Raw genomic sequence first — 18,651 nt, forward strand, 5'->3', positions numbered from 1 at the left:
TGGGCAAAAGAACACAGACACTGGACAGAGGAACTCTGCCAACACTAGGGCTATCTGTTTCAATAACCAAACTAGCATACCAGTAATAATGAAGCAGTGTATTGGGCATGCATTCTAAGTGGCTTGCTAGTATGGGCATTATATGTGACACACTGGGCTCAAAATAGTCAACTTAAATCAGTGGAGAAACATTTCATATGACCAAGTGAAACCTTACACATATATTTCTCACAATGGAGTGATGATTGTGACTGACCAGGTGAATCCTGGTGAAAGCTATGATCCCTTATTGATTTTTAAGCCTTGAGACAATTTAGACATTGTGTATGTGTGCCATTCAGAGGGTGAATTGTGTATGTGTGCCATTCAGAGGGTGAATTGTGTATGTTTGCCATTCAGAGGGTTAATGGGAAAGACAAAATATTTAAGTGCCTTTGAACGGGGTATGGTAGTAATGTAGGTGCCAGACGCACCGGTTTCAGTGTGTCAAGAACTGCAACGCTGCTGAGTTTTTCACGCATAACAGTTTCCCGTCAAGAATGGTCCACCACCCAAAGGACATCCAGCCAGCTTGTTGGAGTCAACATGGGCCACCATCCCTGTCGAATGATTTAAACCTTGTAGAGTCCATGCCTCGACGAATTGAGGCTGTTCTGAGGGCAAAAGGGGGTGAAACTCAATATTAGAAAGCTGTTCCTAATGTTTTGTAGATTCAATCCGGCCTCTAATTGAGTTGATATAAAGAGCAGTGATTGATTGAGCACTGATTTAGTTTTTTATCGGTTTGTTCCCAGCATTGTTCTGATCGCAGCTTAACGACAGACACAGAGTTTAAAACAGAATACAGAGCTACGGATGCTGCTGCACCAATACGGCAACTCCAGGGTGTGTGTGTGTGTAAGTGCATCTAGAGGGTTAATGTCCAGAATGTTTGTGCTAATTTAGAGACATTTACTGACAATCTCCATACTTCGGATCAATTCTGAGCTGGATATTCTGACCCACCCAGGTGATGCCGTTGGCTCCTGAGTGAATGAGCTGACCAAGGAGGAAGAGAAGAGCACACACGAACACAGTGTAGTGGAAATGCTTAAATATTTTATGAGGAAAATAAAGCACTTTATCAACTTACAGTATGGGAGTTGATATTTAACACAATGTAAAATATAAAGTGCATAACGGGAGTTACCTAGTAGTAAAGTAGAATGTTACCAACAATATTGAATAAAATGTAACGCATTAGAACTTGTACAATACAAACAATTTAAGATGCAAATACATTCAGGGATCAGCCACATGGAAAGTTAAGTTTGCATGTGTGTGGTTGATAAGTGTGTGTTCAGCCAGCGATGTTGAAGATCTTGTAGCTGAGGGCAGAAGGCAGGGAGAAGAAGAGCAGGCCCAGGAACAGTAGTCCCAGGACGGCCCCCAGCAGCAGAGCACAGTGCAGCTTGTACTGCCTCCAGACTAGGATACACACTACACGCACCGGGCTCAGCATCCACGACAGACTGGTGTTGGGACGACTACAGGGAGAGATGGAGATGTTTTACACACACAACCCTCAACGAGTCGTCTAGATACGCATGCAATCTCTGCCACACACATCAAGAACACAGCGACATTTATTAGACGCTGTAAACCTATATAAACCTAACATTTCCCCAAATTGTTTTTCAATTCATTCAATTTATTTAAAGTCCTTGTTAAAACAGACAAATTAAGATTGCACACTTTTCAACAGAAATATATAAATACACTTTATCATACAAACAGACGAGAGTTAGTGCAAACACTAAAATATATTTTTTTGTTGGTTTGTATTTTGTGAACACGGGATCACTAAAATGACTGCAACACAAACGATGTCAAAACTGCAGGTTGACGTTAATTGGGATGAGTCTTGTCCTTGAGGCAGAACTGAGCGAGCTGCAAAGTCAAAAGTGGCAAATGTAAACATTTCTGGAAAGAATTTCACTTGTTGGTCTTAATTTAAGGCTAGGGTTATCAATTTGGGTTATCTGTGTGGTTAAAGCTAGGGTTAATTATAAAATAAGATTTTATAACTTTGTGGCTGTCCCAGCTAGTGACCACTCTGCAGAGCTGCCTCCAGAACAAGATTCATGTCAAAAAATGCTAACCTGCCTCATAACTACAGGTAGGTCAAGCAAGGGAAACCATGAGGGAACTGCCCACTACAAACTAAGTAATCTAAAATCAAGTTGTATTCATCACATACACAGTTTACAGCAGGTATAAAAGGTGCAGTGCAATGCTTACGTGCTAGCTCCCTCAACATTGCAGAACAATATCAATAGTAATCAAAAGTCAATCAAAAACAAGTAATTAGAGGAAGGTAGTATGCATAGTAATTAAACTGATAAAAAAACTGATAGGGCAAGCCAAGTAATCTGATAGGCAGATAGGGTAGAGGTCAAGAGGTCAATCCTCACCTTCCTATTTCTGTACGTCTCATGTGCTATAAGATGCACATAACCACTTAGGAATCTCTACATTGTAATAAATTTTTTTGTCTAGATCTGGACATAAATAAAAGGTTTAGTAACTGACTGTAAAGCTACAATAGAAAGTCATGCCTTGTCAGATGACCATGTAAACTGAATCACAGTGAGATGTTAGAATACAGTTGCATGCTTATTTGTCTCTAAAGCTACTGCGCATTTGCTGGATAACAGTAACAATCTATAAGAGCATTCCAGGTCACTGAAGGAAGGGCTGAAGAAACAAGCATTGTTCAATAAAATGTTGGTGTTTGAGGACACAAATTAAACCAAACGATAGCATGCTTAGCTCGGTAATTGATAAATATTCAAAAGTTATTCTTGTATTCCTTGTCTCTCTTTAAATCTTGTTAAACTAGGTCCTAGGAAAATAGACATCTGTTGTTCAATCGCTTCATCATTATTTAAGATGTGTACAAAGGCTGCAAGAGGAACATTAACTGTTGGAAACAATCACTTTGTTGTCCAGTTCAAGTCATCACACCAACCAACCCCATGATTCCCATTTAAAAACAGCTGTATAATAGAAGTAATGGGAAAAATTACAACATCACTTGAGAAATGTATGTCCATGCAAGACCAACAGTACCAATCAACTGACCACTAACCATGACCTTCCAAATAATTTAAGTCACAAATAAATAGATAAATAAATAAACAATGTCTAAAATGTTACATCAGGGTATGCCGCATCATTGATGATCAGATCAGGGGCGAGGAGCTTGATTGGTTAGTCAGTGGTCATCGCAGGAGTGGTTAGGCCCACTGTGCTACTGTAGAGTAGAAGATATATGGACGGTCTTAGCTTTTAGTAGTCCAAGCGATAGATAAAAAGTCCAAGGGATAGATAGAACGTCTTTGAGTAGAAGGTGTGTTAAGCAGCACTGCCAAGGTTAGATGGGTGGTGGGGCGGGGGCAAGGCTGGGATGCTGAGGGAGGGGACCGTGGGGCTGCAATCATCTTGTCTCCGCATGTATCCAGTCATTCATCCCCCTCAGGCCCCCAGCAGCTTCTTGACCAGGTAGCCAGGCATGCTGTAGAGGAAGAGCCCCAGCATCATGAGCAGCAGCAGGGCCACAATGATCTTGATGATGAGCCACTTGTAGCGGTTACACACCAGGTAGCGGATGGCCTTCAGGGGGCTCAGGAACCACAGGAAGGTGGTGTCTGGCCGACTGGGGGGGGGGGTTAGAAGATATAGGGAAGGGAGTGGAGAAGTATATGGGGTAGATAGAGGGCAGTTGAGGTGGGGGACAGAGGGGTGAGTAGGTTAAAGGGAAGATAGTGGGTGGGGTGAGGAAACGGTGATAAGGGGGCCAGAGGTGGAGGATAAAAAGTGAAAAGAGGAGAGCCAGTGTTAGTGGTTAGTAAGCCATATATGATGTATGACTATTTCCAATGGATCACATTTCTCCATACACTACTACGCAAACAACCCTGTTAATGACATAACTACATTATTTGTATTAACCAAAAGACCATTGCACAGTCAGCTAAGCACAGATACAGTGGGGCAAAAAAGTATTTAGTCAGCCACCAATTGTGCAAGTTCTCCCACTTAAAAAGATGAGAGAGGCCTGTAATTTTCATCATAGGTACACTTCAACTATGACAGACAAAATGAGAAAAAAAAATCCAGAAAATCACATTGTAGGATTTTTAATGAAATTATTTGCAAATTATGGTGGAAAATAAGTATTTGGTCACCTACAAACAAGCAAGATTTCTGGCTCTCACAGACCTGTAACTTCTTCTTTAAGAGGCTCCTCTGTCCTCCACTCGTTACCTGTATTAATGGCACCTGTTTGAACTTGTTATCAGTATAAAAGACACCTGTCCACAACCTCAAACAGTCACACTCCAAACTCCACTATGGCCAAGACCAAAGAGCTGTCAAAGGACACCAGAAACAAAATTGTAGACCTGCACCAGGCTGGGAAGACTGAATCTGCAATAGGTAAGCAGCTTGGTTTGAAGAAATCAACTGTGGGAGCAATTATTAGGAAATGGAAGACATACAAGACCACTGATAATCTCCCTCGATCTGGGGCTCCACGCAAGATCTCACCCCGTGGGGTCAAAATGATCACAAGAACGGTGAGCAAAAATCCCAGAACCACACGGGGGGACCTAGTGAATGACCTGCAGAGAGCTGGGACCAAAGTAACAAAGCCTACCATCAGAAAAACACTACGCTGCAAGGGACTCAAATCCTGCAGTGCCAGACGTGTCCCCCTGCTTAAGCCAGTACATGTCCAGGCCCGTCTGAAGTTTGCTAGAGAGCATTTGGATGATCCAGAAGAAGATTGGGAGAATGTCATATGGTCAGATGAAACCAAAATAGAACTTTTTGGTAAAAACTCAACTCGTCGTGTTTGGAGGACAAAGAATGCTGAGTTGCATCCAAAGAACACCATACCTACTGTGAAGCATGGGGGTGGAAACATCATGCTTTGGGGCTGTTTTTCTGCAAAGGGACCAGGACGACTGATCCGTGTAAAGGAAAGAATGAATGGGGCCATGTATCGTGAGATTTTGAGTGAAAACCTCCTTCCATCAGCAAGGGCATTGAAGATGAAACATGGCTGGGTCTTTCAGCATGACAATGATCCCAAACACACCGCCTGGGCAACGAAGGAGTGGCTTCGTAAGAAGCATTTCAAGGTCCTGGAGTGGCCTAGCCAGTCTCCAGATCTCAACCCCATAGAAAATCTTTGGAGGGAGTTGAAAGTCTGTGTTGCCCAGCAACAGCCCCAAACATCACTGCTCTAGAGGAGATCTGCATGGAGGAATGGGACAAAATACCAGCAACAGTGTGTGAAAACCTTGTGAAGACTTACAGAAAACGTTTGACCTCTGTCATTGCCAACAAAGGGTATATAACAAAGTATTGAGATAAACTTTTGTTATTGACCAAATACTTATTTTCCACCATAATTTGCAAATAAATGTATTAAAAATCCTACAATGTGATTTTCTGTATTTTTTTTTCTCATTTTGTCTGTCATAGTTGAAGTGTACCTATAATGAAAATTACAGGCCTCTCTCATCTTTTTAACTGAGAGAACTTGCACAATTGGTGGCTGACTAAATACTTTTTTGCCCCACTGTATATTCCTCAGACAATGAAGACATGAAATGGGATGATGATTGTTTGACATTTTTCAGACACTCACATAGTGACTTACAGGAACAATTAGGTTTAAGTGACTTGCTCAAGGGCACATTGATTGTTTTTTCACCTATTTGGCTCAGGGATTTGAACCAGTGACCTTACGGTTACTGGCCCAAAGCTCTTAACCGATAGGCTACCTGCTGCCCATATAATGAAAGCCCTTATTGTTGATTTGTAGTTAATGTTGTTAACAACTTGAATAAATGTATTTTATGTTTTTTCTTAAATTCAGATTTCAGGGAGAATTTCACTGTAAATTTACAGCATTATCCTGGCACCAGAGTTGCCAGCTTAATACTGTAATTTTGCTGTACAGCAGAGATGCAGTTATATATTTCACAGTACTATTTCCCTTACTGTAAAACATTACAGCATCCAATTTACAGCAGGGATGCTGTATGCTGTAACATGTTTTACAGTAAGGAAAATTACCATCTGTTAATTGTGTGATTTGATTGGTCGACACACCCTCTGTAGATTGTGTGATTTGATTGGTCGACACGCCATCTATAGATTGTGTGATTTGATTGGTCGACACACCATCTGAAGATTGTGTGATTTGATTGTACAATGAGTGTTTGGAGACCTAGGTCTACGTCATCGGAGATTCAATTGGCACATGAGCATTCACGCTAAGTTGCCATCTGAGAAACAGAAACGAGCAAAAAGTCGGTGGTTGTATTTGATTAACATTTATTGAAAAAGTATGGATTTCAACAAAGAAATGCACGTAACTACAGAAGACAAACATAGGTACCGCGTTTCATTATTATTATTATTTTTAAGTATTGACCTTGGGTGAATCGATGTAGTCGGAGCTAGATATTCCACAAAGCCTGGTCTCTGCTCCACTCTGTTGGTGAAGTTCACCATGGAGTGGTTTAGACTGCTAGCAACTCTGCTGCCAGTATAATGCTGTACATTTATAGGGAAAAGTTTTGCGCTGCATATAATACGTCTCCAGTGTAATGACGGTGTAATGCACAATGGCAGACTCATGATTGACACAAGACATTGACAGGTTGAGAGACAAGCGACATCACAGGAAAGGAGACTAAGACAGGGAGAAGCAGGAAACAAAGCAAAGAGGAATAGGTACCAGACACAATCTTTGTCTATCTGAGAAAATACAAAGATTGAGAGACAGACCTGAGATGTGGAAAATAGGACCTGAAAAGAAAGAGGACAAGAGATGAAAGAGGTTGAGGGATAGAAGAAAGAGGTTATAGAAAAGGAAGGTGGTAGAAAGGGGAGAAGAAGATGTGATAACATCCATTGAGTGACAGATACCGCAGGAGATGGGAGGAAAAGGATAGACAGATATGGGATCAGTGAAAAGGAGGAACAGAGGAGAGAACTGGAGAGGACCAGAGAGAGGACCAGACAGAAAAAAGGAGAGGACCAGCGAGAGGGTAAATGATAAAGAGAAAGTGACAGAAAAGAAGGAACAGGAGAGGAAACGGTAGGATAGGAGAAGAGAGAGGGGGCTACCAGTGGCCCTGGTAGGTCTCAGCCCCCTCAGGCCCCCAGCATCTTCTTGACCAGGTATCCAGGGAAGGAGTATAGGAATAGACCCAACAGGAGTAGCAGCAGCAGCAGGCCCAGGGCCTTGAGGATCAGCCAGCGGTAGTTGTGCCAGATGAAGTAGCGGATGGACTTCAGGGTGTTCACAAACCACATGAGACTGGTGTCCGGGCGACTTCAGAAGGAGGGGAGGAGGAGGAGGGGATGTAGATGGAAGGAAAGACAACGCAGTTTGGAGGGGAGAGAGGGAGGCAACACAGAGACAGTAAGAAAGGAAACAGAGGGAAACGTGAAGAGATGACAGGAAGAGAACAGTGTGATGGTGTGAAAGTGTGTTCACATTGCAATGAGGTGCAGGTGTCAAAATAGACTGTATTTCTTATTATTATTTCAAGTCATTGTGTGCATCACATAACCTCTGAATAAGCCAGTGTGGCTCAGTTGGTAGAGCACAGTGCTTGCAATGCCAGGGTTGTGATTCCCATGGAGGACCAACGTGACAAAGTATGAAAGGTGTACAGTATGCACTCCAGTCGCTCTGGAAAAAAGTGTCTACTAAAATGTAAACCATTATCAGCTTCTGATGGATGCAGAAGAGAGGTTTAGAAATAAATGACCGGGAGAAATCAGTCGGTTTTAACACTTGCACAGTGTTATTTTTGCATGGTGTGAATAGAACCCCTGAAGAAAGTGGAGGAGTATAGGAAAGTTGATCATGTCTGACTCTGTGCCATTATTTTCTGTTTCCCACCTTCGCTTTTAACATTGAGTTATTTGTGATTGTGTACGTTTTGTCTGAATGTGTATGTGGGTATAGTGTGAGTGTGTGTGTATACTGTAAATATAAAGATTTTACTTTGGTTTCTCCAGAGGGTCAGGCTCATTGCGTCCCAGACCAACAGGACTTTTCTCCGCCTCCTCTGCCGACATGAGATGAAGCTCCGCCTCCACTTTACCCTGAGAGGAAGACACAATCAGTCCAATGATTCTCTCTCTCTCTCTCTCTCTCTCTCTCTCTCTCTCTCTCTCTCTCTCTCTCTCTCTCTCTCTCTCTCTCTCTCTCTCTCTCTCTCTCTCTCTCTCTCTCTCTCTCTCTCTCTCTCTCTCTCTCTCTCTCTCTCTCTCTCTCTCTCTCTCTCTCTCTCTCTCTCTCTCTCTCTCTCTCTCTCTCTCTCTCTCTCACCGTGAGTTCCATCTCGTCGTTCTCGTCGCGAGCCACGAATGGCCACCAGCCCTTGACTCTTTTCTGTTTGAAGATGGAGATGCAAGGCAGCTCTGCCTGGTTCTGGACCATGTTTATAGAACACTGCTTGGCTGTCTTCGCCCCGCGGGGAAACCTGTTCAGGTCCAGCTCTATCGCACCTGTCAGGAGAGACAATACATGACATTAGAGGATAACTGAGGAGATGACAGAGCTTGAGGGATGAGATAAAGGAGCTGTATATGGCCGAGTGAATGGAGAACATTTGAGAAAAATTAAAGAAGAATGTGTAGAGTTCTAGAGAGCTCCAGCAGTGGAGGCCTACAGTACCTAGGAAGTCATCAGCGGAGAAGTGGTCAGCGTCCCAGACCTGCAGGGTGAGGCGTGCAGGGATCTTGTACTCGGTCTCGTCCCAGGAGAACATGGACTCCTTTTTGGAGATGACGATCTTCTCCTCAGCCATCAGGTAGTCGAAGGGGAACACGAAGCGCCAGTTGAAATTCCCCTCGCCCGTCAGAGAGTGGTAGTGGACGTCTGTGTCCTGCTTGTCCTCCTGCTGACCCTTCAGCCAGCTGGGTTAAAGGTCAAAGGTCACACGGGGTCAGAGGTTAGAGGTGAGGGTCATGTTGACCTGATGATGTAGTAAATTAAGTGTAAGGACTGTGTTATTATTGGGTTATTTTTGCATATTAACAAGCTTCACTTATCATGCTCTGTGTGAAGGTTGTCTGTGGAGGTTAGGCAGACGCAGTGAAGATCAGATCACCATTTTACATCAGTCAATGTGATTTAAGATTGCTATGGATCATTCATAGTATGACTCAGTATGTGTTTTATGCATTACAGGTCTGGTCCATTGAATACACAAAAAGGATGTTAGTATTTGAAAAGCAAAACACGTATGGTGGGACCCTCCAATAAGAAACCAGCCAGTAATGACAAATGTATGAGATTATTAATTAAATAAAATGGAAACATGGCTGTGAAAAGTGGTCATAGTGTGTGCACCTAGGTGAATTCTATAAAAAGTATTACCACCGTAAAACAACTGAATAAGAATAGAGTTTACACTGTATTTAAATACAAATTGCCTGATTTGGTGTTGGACGGTCACATATTACAAATGCCATGCACACACAAAGCTTTACAAAAAGAGTCAAATACATTTTTATGACAGTGCTTTCCTTCATTGGAGGGAAGATGCAGATACAAGATTAACATTAACAGAAGTGTCTTACAATGCAAATCTAGTGTCAATGCCGTATCAGCACAGTGTGGGGTGGCAGACTGACTTTATTCCCTGCAGTATCAGCACAGTGTGGGGTGGCAGACTGACTTTATTCCCTGCAGTATCAGCACAGTGTGGGGTGGCAGACTGACTTTATTCCCTGCAGTATCGGCACAGTGTGGGGTGGCAGACTGACTTTATTCCCTGCAGTGGTGCCAAGTGGCCAGTGGTTGGTGAGGAGGGTTCAATTCCATTTAAATTCAGAAAGGAAAGCAAAATTCCAATTTCATGAATTGAAAATGTATCTTTGAAAATTTATGTCAGTTTTAAATTCTTCAACTGGAATTTCAACACATTTTCTGTTGGACTGAATTGAAAACCTGAAGGTGGGCACATTTGAGAAGCAGGAGGGGAGGAGCCTCGGCCAAAAACTTTTCTACGAATTTGAATGTCCATTAGTATTGATATACTCTCAACAGCATCATTAATAAGTGCCAGCAAATGACAATACAATTGCAAAAACAATATGGAATCCATTCCATTTCCCATGCAAGCCTTTTTTGCTAATGCTGCCATGCATGAGGCTTCCTGGAATCCCGAGTAGTTTTAACCCCTGCCCAAGACAATCTACAACTGTTGTAGGAATGCAGGACCATACCAGTTAAACTAATGACAGTAAGGATGATTAGCAATTGGCAAGTCAAAATGGAATACTGTTATTGAGTTATCCTAGCTTATATCCAATTTAATGTGCATGAGAACTGACAGAATCTTTTATCTTCTAAATGTGTCATTCACAGAACTTATTGCAAACAGTTTTCAATCCATTATCTGGTTAATTCAATAATGATTAGTGAATTTCAGATTAGTGGATGGCCTAGCCCTAATGTCATTTGTTGACACGTTGACCTATTTGCTGTTTAAATGGTATGGTCCTGATTGGCTTCCTCTGTCTGTAGGCGTAGTTTACTGCGTGCTGATAGGAGGGCTAAGGGAGAAGTGTTGGGTCTTGAGCAGGGGAGCTGCGTGCGGATTGGTTAGCTGAGGGAGGGGCGGGTAAGGAAGGGGGGAGGGGTTTGTACGAGCCATGCGATTTAAACGTTTGTTTTACCCCCTGACATAAATGTCAGACATCTTTTCTCCTGTCATGAAAGCATCGTCCTCTAGAACTACGTCATCAGTGTTCCAAATAATAACACGCAGTTCCAAGCTGGACAACAGCACAGCATCGACACACAGGAGAGAGAGAGCGAGAGAGAGAGAGAGAGGACGACAAACAAGAGACACAAACAAACACGCAACACACGGAAAACGTGGAAACAAACAAAACAAAACAAAAAAACAATGATTAACGCCAAAAAAACGCGGAAGCACGCCACTTCGTCACACCCACGGGGCTATCGGGTCATAACGCCGCAGCCCTCTGTGGTACCTACCCCCTGACAAATATGTCACTGGACTTTTCCCCAGTGAAGTAATCATCGTCCTCCAGTATTACTTCGTCTGTATTCCATATAATCACCCTGAGCTCATATCTGGTGAAGGGGAGGAAGGAACACAAACAGTTGGACTGTTGTTGTCTAGTGCTTAATTGGCCCTGGAAGGTGGCTGTACACTCCTATGGTGAGACATGTACCAGGCCAGGTCTAGTGCTAGATAACCAACCTAATGAGATACAACACTTACCACAGAAAACAACTAGATAACCAACCTACTCTAATGAGATACAACACTTACCACAGAAAACAACTAGATAACCAACCTACTCTAATGAGATACAACACTTACCACAGAAAACCACTAGATAACCAACCTACTCTAATGAGATACAACACTTACCACAGAAAACCACTAGATAACCAACCTACTCTAATGAGATACAACACTTACCACATAAAACCACTAGATAACCAATCTACTCTAATGAGATACAACACTTACCACAGAAAACCACTAGATAACCAACCTACTCTAATGAGATGCAACACTTACCACAGAAAACCACTAGATAACCAATTTACTCTAATGAGATGCAACACTTACCACAGAAAACCAGTAGATAACCAACCTATTCTAATGAGATACAACACTTACCACAGAAAACCACTAGATAACCAACCTACTCTAATGAGATGCAACACTTACCACAGAAAACCACTAGATAACCAACCTACTCTAATGCGATACAACACTTACCACAGAAAACCACTAGATAACCAACCTACTCTAATGAGATACAACATTTACCACAGAAAACCACTAGATAACCAACCTACTCTAATGAGATACAACATTTACCACAGAAAACCTGGAAGGGATATAAGTAGGAAAACTACATCCTTCTGCTTTGAGACTCATATCTACAGCACTTCATATAGGATCATAAATAAGAAGCAAAACGTCAATCAAACCTTTAGGAAATGTTTAGGTTGTGCCTTGATCTATCTGGTAATGTGTAACATATACTGTACCTCAGAGGTAGCTGGTGGGAGGAGCTATAGGATGATGGGCTCACTGTAATTGTTGGAATGGTATTAATGGAATGGAGTCAAACATGTGGTTTCTATTTGTTTGATGTGTTTGATACCGTTCCATTGATTCCATCCCAGCCATTACAATGAGCCCGTCCTCCTATAGCTCCTCCCACCAGACTCCAATGCTGTACCTACACTAAAAAGGTGCTATCTAGAACCTAAAAGGGTTATTCGGCTGTCCCCATAGGAGAACCCTTTGAAGAACCCTTTTTGGTTCCAGGTAGAACTCTTTTCACAGAGGGTTCTACCTGGAACCCAAACGGGTTCTACCTGGAACCAAAAAGGGTTCTCATATGGGAACAGCCTAAGAACCCTTTGAGAACCCTTTTTTCTAAGAGTGTACACTGACTGGACTCTGACACTTCCGCCGGCCCCAGACATGACATACTTCTTTGGTTTACGTGGTGATATGTCGATGGCGGGTCCAGGTGCTGGCATGTCCATGGGGAACATGTCTACCCACATCTCAATCCGCCCCTGTGGGGTTAGACAGAGGTCATAACAGGTTATAACAGCTCATAACAGCTTCATCATCCAATATTATTAATTATTTTACCCTCATAAGGCACTATATTATCAATTAACTCAAAAGTGATCAAAATTTATTAAACTCTTAGTTCCAGATGAACCCTTATAATAACGTTATACTAATAATAAGTAGGAGTGTGTGTGTGCGACCTGCTCAATGCCAGGGTGGTCAGGGTTGAGTAGGGGTCTTGTCTCGACGTGTTCTGGGATGAGTTTACAGCCCACCCTGGGGATCTCCTCCCAGTGCTTCAGCACCGTCAGGGCCAGGTGCTCGTCTGTCTGCTTCTTCAGACCTATACACACGTACACACGCACACACACAGACGCACAGTAAATGTCAGGTCTCTAAATGTAGGCAAAGCTTAATAAATATATTTTCAACAGCACAAATGTATCATACTGTATGTCAAATACCATTCTCATCCTCGATCTCTGTGGTACCCATGAAGACGCGGTTGGCGACCTTGACCCTGCCCCCAGGGCCGTAGTGGGGGCCGTCCAGCTTGCCCTCCTTACACAGCTTGGCCAGGATCTGGCTTGGCTTCATGGGGTCACGCCACACGTTGTAACCATGTCTACCAGGAACAAACAACAACACCAGAATGTTGTCGATATTTACTTTATTTTCTATTTTCTTACATTTTGGGGGGGAAACAGACAGACAGAGGAACTAACTAACTAACTAACTAACTAACTAACTAACTAACTAACTGACAGACAGACAGACAGACAGACAGACAGACAGACAGACAGACAGACAGACAGACAGACAGACAGACAGACAGACAGACAGACAGACAGACAGACAGACAGACAGACAGAGGAACTTACTAACTAACTAACTGACAGACAGACAGACAGACAGACAGACAGACAGACAGACAGACAGACAGACAGACAGACAGACAGACAGACAGACAGACAGACAGACAGACAGACAGACAGACAGACAGACAGACAGACAGGCAGAGGAACTTACTAACTAACTAACTAACAGACAGACAGACAGACAGACAGACAGACAGACAGACAGACAGACAGACAGACAGACAGACAGACAGACAGACAGAGGAACAAACTAACAGACAGACAGACAGACAGACAGACAGACAGACAGACAGACAGACAGACAGACAGACAGACAGACAGACAGACAGACAGACAGACAGACAGACAGACAGACAGACAGAGGAACAAACTAACAGACAGACAGACAGAGGAACTTACTAACTAACTAACAGACAGACAGACAGACAGACAGACAGACAGACAGACAGACAGACAGACAGACAGACAGACAGACAGACAGACAGACAGACAGACAGACAAAGGAACTTAACTAACTAACTAACTAACTAACAGACAGACAGACAGACAGACAGACAGACAGACAGACAGACAGACAGACAGACAGACAGACAGACAGACAGACAGACAGACAGACAGAGGAACTTACTAACTAACTAACTAACTAACTAACTAACTAACAGAGACAGACAGACAGACAGAGGAACTTACTAACTAACTAACTAACAGACAGACAGACAGACAGACACACAGAGGAACTTACTAACTAACTAACAGAGAGACAGACAGACAGACAGACAGACAGACAGACAGACAGACAGACAGACAGACAGACAGACAGACAGACATACATACAGACAGACAGACAGACAGACAGAGGAACTTACTAACTAACTAACTAACTAACAGACAGACAGACAGACAGACACACAGAGGAACTTACTAACTAACTAACAGACAGACAGAGGAACAAACTAACAGACAGACAGACAACGGACCGTAGAACAGAATGACATGGACAGACAGGAACTCACACAGAGTAGCTGTTAGCGATGCCACAGGTAGCTCTGTGTTTGCTGTAGAAGCGGTTCTCCAGGTCGATCTTGGTCTCCCCGATGAGGTCATCAGTGCCCACCAGATCCCAGTCATACACTGACACTGTCAACATGGACTCCATGGGGAACGTAGCCTCCATGTCAAACGCCCTGAGAGAGGATTTGGAGGGAGTGGAGGGAGGGAAGGAAGGGGGGAGGAAGGGAGGGAGGAATAGGAGTGGGAGGGGATAGACAAGAAAGGGAGAGATGGAGCGAGTAGGGATGACATTTGAGATAAGAAGTGGTTAGCTTTTTATAGATTGCGCTCCCGATGCATCTATGCCAGTTACAAGAGTACAGTAATGCTTCAATACACTTGATTGCAATGTTCTATATGTGTTGGCTTGTTGAATCAGCACCAATGTGCAACGAATGTATCCATCCACACTCACTTGCCAAAGACAGGGTTGAGCTGTTTGGAGATATAGTTCTCTTTATCCTTCAGCTCTGACTTGCCCAGTTTGATGACAACATAGGGGTCCGCTTTCCCATTGACATCAGCAGGGTGGAGGTCTGTGGCCTGGAATACAGTGTTGGTTTGTGGTATGGTTTAGGTTTTTACTTACAATCTAGTGAACCCTTATTTTACCAAGTGAGTTGAATGAGAATACATGATTAGGTCGCTGAAGTTAAGAGCAACAACCTGGGAAAGATTTGGTTTATGGTTAGAGGTTAGAGGTTAGGGGTGTCACTCACCCTGACCACGAAGATGCGCACGAGCACGTTGATAGGGTCATTGTGTGGAATGCTCTGGAACATGCCCATGTTAGGGTCAAAGCCCACCTCCCGGGTGATCTCCTCAGACAGAGGCAACTTGTACATGCACATGGAGCCCTTGAATCTGCCCACGATCCTGTCGTCATCCAGGGCTGCTTCATCGTCGTCCCCTGCCTTCCCTCTGTACAGGTTGAAGGTGTGGAGCCAGTCCTCAAAGTTATCATACTCTGCCTCCAGCTCCTTGTTGTACACCTGGACAATAAACACACACACACACACACACACACACACACACACACACACACACACACACACACACACACACACACACACACACACACACACACACACACACACACACACACACACACACACACACACACACACACACACACACACACACACACACACACACACACACACACACACACACACACGTGGAATGGTATCAGGCACACTCTGAACAACAAGGTGTGTGTGTGTGTGTGTGTGTGTGTCCAGTGGAATCTCTAGTCCTACTGACCAGCAGCTCGTCCACTTTGGGTTTGCTGGAGTGTTTCTCTGTCCCCTCTCCTGCATGGTGGCTCTTCTTCTTCTCCTTGTTCCTGCTCTTGTCTCGGCTCTTCTCCTTCCCCTTGAAGCCTTTTACAGGGAGGTCATCAGGTTTGATATCTGATTGTGGGGTGAGTGGAAGGAGTGGAGGAGGGGGAGTGGAGGGGGGCAGGGGGGGGTGAATAGGGAATTGATGGAGGAGGAAGAGGAGGGGAGTGAGGTGGGGAGGGAAGGGTGAAGAGGGACGAATGGATGGACACGACACAACACCCCAGATGTCAATCAACATGAAAGTTGACATCTGACCCCTCTGGCCATCCATTGCCAGGGCTACTGAAATCCATTACATCATGAGTAATTAAAATGGAAAATACAAGTAACTACCAAAATAATGGAAACACTTGAGTAAATACATACAAAGTACAAAGTATATTAAAATGAATTAAGCAATTAACATCCCATCATGCTTAAGGTCATGTATAAAAATGCTGGGCAGGCCATTATTTTGGCCATAATTTTTGCTTCTATGGCTATGCCCCCATAGGATGAATGGTTAGATGAGCGTGAAAACATATGCCATGGCCGTCTCAGTCACCAGATCTGAACCCGATTGAACACTTCTGGGAGATTCTGGAGTGGCGCCTTAGACAGCGTTTCCCACCACCATCAACAAAACACCAATTATGGAATTTCTCTTGTAAGAATGGTGTCACATCTCTCCAATAGAGTTTCAGACAGAATCTATGCCAAGGTGCATTGAAGGTGTTCTGGTGGATTGTGGTGGCCCAACACCCTATATTTATTTTTATTTGTAATCACCTGTATTTGTAAAGACCCACATTATTCTTTTTTTCCAATTCTGGGAGAATATCTTCATAGGAATTTGGTAAAAAAACACATTTATCTTTTTTCAAAGTTTTAGACTTTGATTTAAAATTGAGTTTGTGGTAATTAGTAGATGTATAGATGTATTAGATGTATCCACAATATTTGCTTGATAGGGAATCATTTATGGTTATATCAGGGATTAAGGGATAAAGGGATTGATTTGCTTTATAAGCATATAAGCAAATGTTGCATTCCTTAATGGTTTAGTTTATCAGCCAACTTTCATGGTAGTGCACGGCAGGGTTGGTCATGCTGGTGTGAGGGGTCGATGGGTATGATATGAGGTCATATTTTCATTCCAATTTAGGTGGTGATGGATGAGGGGTAATTGGGTCGGAGGGATGAATGATGAGAGTGAGGAGGATGTGCAATGCATACAATGCCTTCACATGCAATACTCTACTCTGGTGCCCTCTCCACCAGTCCGCAAGCAGGCAGCGATAGACACTCTGATCCTGTAACTCATTCATCTCTGAAAGCGCACATCAAACCCATTCACTACTCCCATTCTCATCCACCATTCAGAGCTGGCCCAGAATCCTGTCATTCTGAGAGACATGTTAGCCAACAGATGCTCTGTTTTGACGCTCAGGACCAGCAGTGTTTACCTGCTCCCTCTGCTGCTATCTCCTGGTCCTCCCTCTCCTCTGCCTCGGCTAGAGCTGCCTCCTGAGCCCTGAGGATCTGGGAAACACAACTACACTTCAGGATTATCCCCACAAGACACACATGGAAGTGACTTTATTCTAGAACACTCCAGGTGTCTTATTGGAACTACTCAAACACTCTATTTCCAGAATATAACCATATTCCTACGAGACGGAATATAAAGCAATAGAATAGAATAGAATTGAACAGAATAGAATAGAATTGAACAGAATAGAATAGAATTGAACATAATCAATCTCTCACCTCCATCAGTGTCTCTATGGAAGCAAAATATTTGGACCACCAGTCCAGCATGCTCTCGTCTGTCTCATCGTCCTCCTCCACCTCTCCCTTCTTCTTCTTCTTCTTCCTCTTCTTTTCTTCTTTCTCCTCGTTCTGCGGGTACAAGAGAGAGCGTCTGATCAAACTACGTGCTAACTGGCATAGTAGATAAATGTTACAGGTGTGCATTGATGTCTGTCCACATTGTGAAGCTCTTTCAAACGTTGGGGAACAGTCCCATACCAGGACTTACCACATCAACTTTAACAACTGCATCAGACGTCTACAGGGGGAGGGTCACACAAAACAACACCAAATTACACACAAAATAGATACACCTAAACAAAACATGAATAGATTTTACACCACACACAGGACCAGAGGTAAAGCCATCAACCTCAATTTCAGTTCTTGAGGGCATCTCTACTTCTGTCCTTTTCATTCCAAAAACATGAAATCAAAAGTGATAAACATCAGAGGCACGCGTGTCAAAGCTTACAGCGTCTAACTTGACCACCGTGTCCATCTTCCTGACTGAGGGGTCGGCATCCATGTTGACTGTGACATCACCTGCGGGGCGAGAGAGGGTGCGGGGTGGGGTGCGGGAGTAAGGGGAGCAGGGGCGAGATTGGGACCCCCCGTTGGTCAGGACCATGTAGCCATTCATCAGTCTAGCTGAAAGGGGTCAGGGGAGTGACCGAGGAGGAACAGGACACAACAAAGAAATGGAATGAGAGAGACAGAGAGAGAGAGAGAGAGAGAGAGAGAGAGAGAGAGAGAGAGAGAGAGAGAGAGAGAGAGAGAGAGAGAGAGAGAGAGAGAGAGAGAGAGAGAGAGAGAGAGAGAGAGAGAGAGAGAGAGAGTGAGTGAGAGTGAGTGAGTGAGTGAGTGAGAGTCAGAAAGGAGAGGCAGAGAGAGAAAGAGAGTGAGAGAGAGAAGAGAGCGAGAGAG

At 43.6% G+C, this 18,651-nt stretch overlaps 1 protein-coding gene across 14 annotated transcripts in view; it reads right to left on the reverse strand.

The window, feature by feature from the left end:
- Positions 1–1,078: 1,078 nt before the first annotated feature.
- Positions 1,079–18,651, reverse strand: part of LOC139582722 (otoferlin-like) — a 137,133-nt gene continuing 119,560 nt past the window's right edge. For 3 of the 14 annotated variants that reach the window (XM_071412985.1, XM_071412976.1, XM_071412987.1), the window contains 16 exons: positions 18,200–18,375; positions 17,954–17,983; positions 17,683–17,814; positions 17,379–17,454; positions 15,854–16,002; positions 15,310–15,582; positions 15,006–15,133; positions 14,554–14,724; positions 13,127–13,287; positions 12,863–13,005; positions 12,573–12,661; positions 10,762–10,860; positions 8,753–8,994; positions 8,405–8,583; positions 8,078–8,178; positions 1,079–1,526 (listed from right to left, as the gene is read on the reverse strand). In XM_071412985.1, the coding sequence (XP_071269086.1) occupies positions 1,340–1,526; positions 8,078–8,178; positions 8,405–8,583; positions 8,753–8,994; positions 10,762–10,860; positions 12,573–12,661; positions 12,863–13,005; positions 13,127–13,287; positions 14,554–14,724; positions 15,006–15,133; positions 15,310–15,582; positions 15,854–16,002; positions 17,379–17,454; positions 17,683–17,814; positions 17,954–17,983; positions 18,200–18,375 (2,336 nt within the window). In that variant the 3' untranslated portion in view covers positions 1,079–1,339. Of the gene's footprint in view, positions 1,527–1,672; positions 3,698–7,188; positions 7,397–8,077; positions 8,179–8,404; positions 8,584–8,752; positions 8,995–10,761; positions 10,861–11,086; positions 11,186–12,572; positions 12,662–12,862; positions 13,006–13,126; positions 13,288–14,553; positions 14,725–15,005; positions 15,134–15,309; positions 15,583–15,853; positions 16,003–17,378; positions 17,455–17,682; positions 17,815–17,953; positions 17,984–18,199; positions 18,376–18,651 lie in introns of those variants that run through there. The other 11 variants (XM_071412988.1, XM_071412982.1, XM_071412992.1 and 8 more) reach the window with 8 other exon arrangements.

This window comes from Salvelinus alpinus, chromosome 8 (genome assembly GCF_045679555.1).
Source record: "Salvelinus alpinus chromosome 8, SLU_Salpinus.1, whole genome shotgun sequence".
Classification (NCBI taxonomy): Eukaryota; Metazoa; Chordata; class Actinopteri; order Salmoniformes; family Salmonidae; genus Salvelinus; species Salvelinus alpinus.